The 7,223-nt window shown below is 37.0% G+C and overlaps 2 protein-coding genes across 2 annotated transcripts; both read left to right on the top strand.

Annotated features, from left to right (window-relative positions):
- LOC105171378 (3-dehydrosphinganine reductase TSC10A) lies at window positions 1,454–4,653 on the top strand. The gene is made up of 3 exons (XM_011092469.2): window positions 1,454–2,186; window positions 3,283–3,430; window positions 4,015–4,653. Exons 1-3 carry the CDS (start codon window positions 1,650–1,652, stop codon window positions 4,302–4,304), a joined length of 975 nt encoding a protein of 324 aa, XP_011090771.1. The 5' UTR covers window positions 1,454–1,649; the 3' UTR covers window positions 4,305–4,653.
- Window positions 4,958–6,812, top strand: LOC105171380 (glucose and ribitol dehydrogenase). The gene is made up of 4 exons (XM_011092470.2): window positions 4,958–5,193; window positions 5,313–5,689; window positions 6,066–6,421; window positions 6,524–6,812. Exons 1-4 carry the CDS (start codon window positions 5,101–5,103, stop codon window positions 6,544–6,546), a joined length of 849 nt encoding a protein of 282 aa, XP_011090772.1. The 5' UTR covers window positions 4,958–5,100; the 3' UTR covers window positions 6,547–6,812.

Below are 7,223 nucleotides of genomic sequence, written 5' to 3'. Positions count from 1 at the left end.
AATAAAAGGAGCCCATTTTATCATCTTAGGCGGTGTTTATTTTATTGAATTGATTTGGATAACCAATTTAATTCAGATTTAGCTGATGTTTACTTATTTAGATGAGGGCTCGGGCTTATGAACTAAGCCCAACTTATTTATTGTTTTGCTTTGTTAAGTCATCCTACTAAGTTAAGTGGAAAAATTCTTCTATAATGTGTGGATATTTAAAAAATTACTTAATACAGTATTGAACGTGAATACAATTCGAATGCACTTCGTACACGTGTTGGGTATAACATTCATGTATCTGAAAATATAAAATAAAAAAAAGAACACGGTGTCAGACACGCCGACACACTTATTGGCATGTCTGACACGTTTTAAAGGTGTGTTCCATACATTTTTTTTAATATATACTTTTAAAAAGTAAGGGCTGTACCTAAAGAAAAAAAAAATAAGGAGTTTTGGATTTAATAAAAAAAAAAAAAGAATTAAGTCATTTCTCCAGACTAAAAGTGTTGATATGAAATTACTAAAAATCATTAGATGATCACGATGATTTAACTAATTTGATTATTAAAAAATTTTATTGCGTATTTTTTTAAAATAAATTGATTGGGTATATTTTTGAAACTATGTTTAATTAACAATTTAGATGTAAGATATGTTTATTTCATATTTTATCTTCATATGTTAAAGTAAAAAATCCATTTTTCTATTTATTTGAGTAATGGAGGATAAGGAGACAAACTTCAAATCCAATTTTGATTATTACAATAAGTATTCGCTAGTAACAAAATAAAATGTTTTAAATATTAAAATTGACGGAAGTTATATATAAAGTAATCTTGAAAAAATGATCCGGACCAAAATCCACTCGTATAGCCCATTACTTGAATACCCAACCTCACTTGTATTTTTTATTTATACATTAATTTTAGAATTTTCATCAAATTTATTTAGAGATTTATACATTAATCTTAGATTTCTTATGAAAATTTTCTGATCATTATAGTATTGTTGGACTCCGACATGCTTCATACATATTTTGACATATACATACTGATCATAGTAATTCACTATAAATAAAAGGGTAAATTATGTTCATTTTACATATTGTTATTTATGTATTTTTAATTAATTTATTATTTTAAATTTGTGAAAATTTTGTACTTTGTTATATATAATTTTTTTGGGGGAAAAGATATTGAATATATTGCATATGTGATATTTTATTCGTATATTATCTTTAATATCGTACGTGCACTATATGTGATGTTTTTTGGGCAGAAAATTAATTAAAAAATAATTATATATAATAAATATATATTTTATAAAATTAAGATAATAAATTAATATAAAACAAAACTTAAATAATAAAATACAAAAATGAGTATAGTTAAAAATAATGACAAAATCAAATTTAGAGAAGATCCCACTCCTTTTGTCTTCTTTTTTGTTTCAAACTTAGGGGGCCAAGAAACGGAATTTCCTTCTCATTTCCACACAAGATTAGATTTCCTCCCCCGACCCACAATCTGCGAAGTGCAAACACAGTTCCTCAATCACTCCACTCTCCACTGCTTAATTTCTTGCTTTTTCTTATTGACTCTGAAATCAAGAAAGTTTTCACCTTCTCTCCACATCCAAAGCAGATCGTCTCTCAAATGGCGGACGTCTATTTCTCCTTCTTCAGTCTTTCCATCCTCGTCCCACTTTCCCTCCTTATACTCCTCTACTTCATTGTCCGCCCCAGGCCCGTCAGCGTACCAATCAAGAACAGTCACGTGTTCATCACCGGCGGCTCAAGCGGCATCGGTCTCGCCCTCGCTCATCTCTGCGCCCGTGAAGGCGCTAACGTCAGCCTCCTCGCCCGTAATGTCACCAAGCTTGAGGAAGCCAAGCAATCCATCAAGCTCGCTACGGGTCGTGATGTCAACGTCTTTAGCGCTGACGTCAGGGACTACGACGCCGTCAAACGCGCCATCGAGGAGGCAGGTCCGATCGATGTGCTTGTGTGCAATCAGGGTGTGTTCGTACCGCAGGAATTGGAGCATCAGGAACTGGAGGAGATTAAGTTTATGATTGATGTCAATTTGACGGGGAGTTTTCATTTGATTAAGGCCGCGTTACCCGGTATGAAGAAAAATCGGGCCGAGCGGGGGCCCGGCTCGATTGCTATTATGTCCTCTCAGGCGGGACAGGTATATTTACATGATTGTAACAAGCACAACTTTGGTTATCTGTTTCTTGGATGGAATTGTTGATCGATTTTCCCTTCCAAAAATTGAATCTTTATTCGGATCCAATTTAATCGTGTCTACCTTTCCCCTCACAGAAACTAAGATTTTCTGTGCCCTTTACATGGTTATGCATATTGTTTAAGTGTTCCGTTGATGTCTGAATCTCTGTCGATTACAACGAAGTTCAAGGAGCTGGTACTTGTTTACTCTTACTGGGATAATTACTTATGCTTAGTGGGAGGAACATAAATGAACTGAAATGCACTGTGCTAATATCATTTTTCCTATTCCAACTGTTAGTCCTGAACTGGAATTTGGCGTACTTTCAACGCTGTCCCCATAAATTTCGGTCTATTTTGCTTTTCATAAGGTTTTACATAATATAGCATCACTTTTTGTTTTATTGCATTGTGGTTTCTTCATGAAAATGTCATTGAACTGGGAAGTACAATTGAACAAATGGATTTGAAGGTTGACAGGCATTTAACGAGCTAGTGTTTGATTTGTGAATGATTGTATAATCGGGAAGGATGACTTTGCGCGCATAGATAGGTGTGTTAGTTACAATGTCACACTAGATTGATATGTTCTGTGATTCCTACAGGCAATTGCATTTTTTGTTCTAAGCTAGGAATTAAACTACGGGTTCATTACCCTTCACCACATCTAGGAAAAGATTGAGCTGCTAGCTAAAACTAAAGTATGAAAATGTGGAGGTTCTGTGTATTTGTTTTAACTGCTTATCTCAACAATAAGCTGACAAAGCTAGAAGCACCGATTCCTGTAAATGTTTCGGCAACTTAGAGAGTCATCTGGATCAAAATGCCTCGAATCATTTTAAATCCAAAATCACACCCAATAAACAATTTGACAATACCATTAATGAATTAGAGAGAAAATAAGGAATTCATTAAGTCTGCTTGCTACTAATTAAAGGTTGTTTTCTTTTCTATTTTTTTTTCTTTTGGTAGTTTTTAATCTGGAAACAATCCTTACTTCGAAAATATTTTACATTTTTTGACCTTGTCTTGGTTTCTTTTTCGTTAATTTGGTTCAGGTTGGCATTTATGGCTATACAGCCTATTCAGCCAGTAAGTTTGGCCTCAAGGGTCTGGCAGAAGCACTTCAGCATGAGATTATAGCAGACAACATTCATGTCTCCCTCATCTTCCCTCCAGACACTGAAACTCCTGGTTTTGTGGAAGGTAGATCTTCTCATAAGTCTCTAAATTATTTCTTATAATTGCATTATTATTATGGTTTACATAATTCACATCATATTTTAGAAGTATAATGTCCTTAAAGTTTGTTGAATGGCATTGATGTAACAGTTGGATATTTATTTCTACCAATTGTGAGGCTGGGTGAACAAAACAGGATTCTCCTTGTCTAGATAATCTTGGCTTCCCTTCTCGTGCTGCTGTAAAATGTCTTTTTCTATTAAATATATTTTTTCTTTGTGCAGGGATTAGAATGTTGTGTGTAAAAGTAGATAGCAAAAATAAAAGTTAGCTTCTCTTTTTGATAGAAAATGCTAATTTTAGTTTCCCTTTTCCTGAAAGGCTGCGAAGCATTTAGTATTACATCGATGAATTCACCATTTTTAAATCTTAAAATCCTACCTTCTTTCTGCATTACTCAGAGACAGTCAGCGGTTTGGTTTTTAGGCACACACCACAATTTCTCCTAAGTTGCATCTTTTACTTGTCTATCAGATATTCAACTATTCCTACCTTTTTGTGATGTATCTTTATTTTTTGACCCATAATGCAACTTCACCTGATGGCAGAGAACAAAAGAAGGCCACAACTTACCAGCATAATAGCAGCTTCCTCTGGTGCAATGAAAGCCGACGAAGTTGCCAAGAAATCTTTGGATGGAATTAAGTCGGGCACTTTTATTGTCCCTTGCAACTTTGAGGGGTTCTTACTTTCCGTAGGGACTGCTGGTCTATCCCCTCAGAGATCATATCTGATGGCATTTGTGGAGGTAATGACCGCTGGTATAGTTCGTCTAGCTGCCCTATTTTTCCAATGGAATTGGTACGGGAGCATAGAGAAGTGGCACAAGAAGCAGTAGTACTTCTTAAATGGAGTTTTGGGAAAAAGAACTGGCATTGTCATTGTTAAGTTCCACTTGGAGCCCAGTAGGGGTTTGCTTAAGCAGCCAAGATTGACTTTTCTTCTAATGTTAGATGTATTGCATTAGCATGCATGTGTTGTTGGGATCTAGCAAGTTTTGTGTTTTGCTTTGATATTTTCCCTTATTGTGTACCAATGTCTTAGCAGGTTGTAAAACATGGTCTGGTTTAGGAGTATTAGTTCTGGAGAACAACACATGACGGAGAATGCATCTTGTAAACTTCGTTTTTCTGTGAGCCATCATAATGAACTAATCCAGGATTAATACATCCATCATTCAGTAACAATCGTGCTTCCTACACCGATTCTATGTAGCGTCTTTACATTCAGCAAGTTCGCTTTAAAAGAGTTCCAAAAAAAGAAGATAAGAGAAAAATGGAAAAAGAAGATAACCGAGAGTAATCGAGGCTGGCACTAAGCTTCCCTCAACATATTCGGACAAAGCTATACATGAGGTCGTACGTTGTCTCATTCAAAACAAGTGTGCCACATAAGAAAACATGTAAGAAACGTGGCACTGTTGCATGCTGCACCTGTTAGCTCCCGCCCTCAATTCTCCATTTCCAGTAGCTTTAACTGTGTATATCTGTATGTGTCTGCATAATATATAAGCTTGCCAATCTTTTCCTCCGTTTGATATCCTGAGAGAAGCTTAAAGAATCTTCTGCTTGTAATATTGTAGCCCTCTTTGAGTTGTGATATTAGCAAATTTAGCACTTAAATAGGCAGAGGTGATGGAGACGGAGCAGCAGCCTGGGAAAGAGCATCTGATGGACCCTATTCCACAAGCACTTAATCCTGACTACAGACAAGCCAACAAGCTCCATGTAACTAATAACTTTCTTAACAATTCTCAACAAGAATTTTCAGACTTCATGATCTTTCCAATGATGACGTTCTGTAAGTTATATAGTTGTTCATTAACACTTTGGTCTGAAAATTCCAGGGAAAGGTGGCTCTGGTGACTGGAGGCGATTCAGGAATCGGAAGGTCAGTTTGTTATCTCTTCGCCCTGGAAGGCGCAACAGTAGCGTTCACATATGTACCGGGCCAGGAAGAAAAAGATGCCCATGACACCTTGAAAAAGATCCAAGAATTGAAATCTGCAGATGCAAAGGACCCTATTGCCCTGCCTGCAGACTTAGGTTTTGATGAAAACTGCAAAAAGGTCGTCGATGAGGTTGTCAACAACTTTGGCCGCATCGATATCTTGGTGAACAACGCAGCAGAACAACACATGACCAGCACCATAGAGGAAATCGATGAAAACAGGCTTGAGAGAGTTTTCAGAACCAACATCTTTTCTCACTTCTTCATGACCAGGCATGCACGGTCTTTTACATGCATGATACTTTTGAAGTTGGTCTAACATATGTCCACGAATTGCTATTACTTGATCATTACTATAGAGCTTAGGAATAATTACAACTAAAATGTTTTGAGAAATCGCATTAGACTTTGTTTGAGGTCTTGTTAGAAGGATCTACATTGTTAAATAGGTGGATGCAATGCGATATTTAAAAATTTAAAGATTCTTTTAGTAGTAAGTCTAAACTTAAAAAAATATCAAGATAAAGTGTTATAAACATAGAATTTGACACGTACGAAAAATTCTCACTCAAATCATTTTAACGACATTCAGTAAATCACATTGTAAGTTATCTTAAAAGTTCTACAGCATTTGCTAATTTGCCTGCAGGCACGCTCTTAAGCATATGAAAGAAGGTAGCAGCGTTATCAACTCTACATCTGTGGTAGCATACTGTGGCTCGGATATATTGCTCGACTATTGCTCAACCAAGGGAGCCATCGTGTCCTTTACTCGAGGTCTAGCCCTCCAGCTTGTCGAAAAAGGGATCCGTGTAAACGCCGTGGCAGCAGGGCCAGTATGGACTCCACTGCAAGTTTCCACCAAGCCGGAGGAGTTGATCAAGAAAATTGGATCGGAGACACCAATGGGCAGGGCCGCACAGCCTCATGAAATAGCACCATCTTATGTTTTCTTGGCTTCCGACGAGTCGTCTTACTTCACTGGACAAGCTCTCCATCCTAATGGTCTGTGGCTATATGTCATACTAACAAAACTTCCATCACATGTATGCATACATCAGCTTTTCTTGACTAAGTTAATTGTTTCGATTGACGTTATTTCTGCAGGTGGGATGATTGTGAATGCCTGATGTGGGCTTACAGTGTCGAAATTACCGCGATTTGTGAATCGGAGGAAGGCATGAAGAGAGGAGAATGAAAGATCAGTGCAGAGACAAGCATGGTGTACAGTATCAGCTATCAGGAAATAAATGGGAGTGGTTTTGTGCATATAGTCTGTGATTCAGGCTTTCTTGCTGTGGGCGCTGTATAATACTAATAATGTGTATGAGTGTACTCTAAGTTCTGTACATGGAAAATAAATGCAGTCTTCTAGCGTGCTGAGTGTATAATTGTTTATACTAAGCCAACTACGTACAAAATCTTCTCAAGTCCATCTCATGCCACCAAACCAATGGACAGCACGAAAAACTCGGTGTTGAAACATTTTACTGCAGTAACCTGTATCATACTACAGATGACGCATGGTGACTTTTTGTGTCCTGTTTTGGCCTTTCACATCTCTTGGCTGGTTGCTTTTGTAATTAATTTCGTCATTCTCGGACAATATTCAGTATTCTGATTGACACGTTTTTGCATGCATTGACACGTGCAAGTGAGGCGATACAGTCGACAGATGGAAGCGGTGTATTTTGCTCTATTGCATAGTGAGCATGAATTATATAAATCCGTTCGTGATGTATTTGGACAAAGTGCATACTCCTGATCAAGAACAAGGATGGCAATGGAAGGAAACACATTTCCACCT

Source organism: Sesamum indicum, linkage group LG10, assembly GCF_000512975.1.
Source record: "Sesamum indicum cultivar Zhongzhi No. 13 linkage group LG10, S_indicum_v1.0, whole genome shotgun sequence".
Lineage (NCBI taxonomy): Eukaryota > Viridiplantae > Streptophyta > Magnoliopsida > Lamiales > Pedaliaceae > Sesamum > Sesamum indicum.
The sequence above is the reverse complement of the archived record's forward strand: the minus strand, read 5'-3'. Positions and strand labels throughout refer to the sequence as shown.

Excerpts from the sequence above, each read along its gene's own strand:
- LOC105171380 (XM_011092470.2), top strand. The coding sequence starts at position 5,101 with ATGGAGACGGAGCAGCAGCCTGGGAAAGAGCATCTGATGGACCCTATT. Across the intron at positions 5,194-5,312 it reads GACAAGCCAACAAGCTCCAT|GGAAAGGTGGCTCTGGTGAC; the intron begins GTAACTAATAAC and ends TGAAAATTCCAG. Across the intron at positions 6,422-6,523 it reads ACAAGCTCTCCATCCTAATG|GTGGGATGATTGTGAATGCC; the intron begins GTCTGTGGCTAT and ends TTATTTCTGCAG.
- LOC105171378 (XM_011092469.2), top strand. The coding sequence starts at position 1,650 with ATGGCGGACGTCTATTTCTCCTTCTTCAGTCTTTCCATCCTCGTCCCA. Across the intron at positions 2,187-3,282 it reads TGTCCTCTCAGGCGGGACAG|GTTGGCATTTATGGCTATAC; the intron begins GTATATTTACAT and ends AATTTGGTTCAG. Across the intron at positions 3,431-4,014 it reads AACTCCTGGTTTTGTGGAAG|AGAACAAAAGAAGGCCACAA; the intron begins GTAGATCTTCTC and ends ACCTGATGGCAG.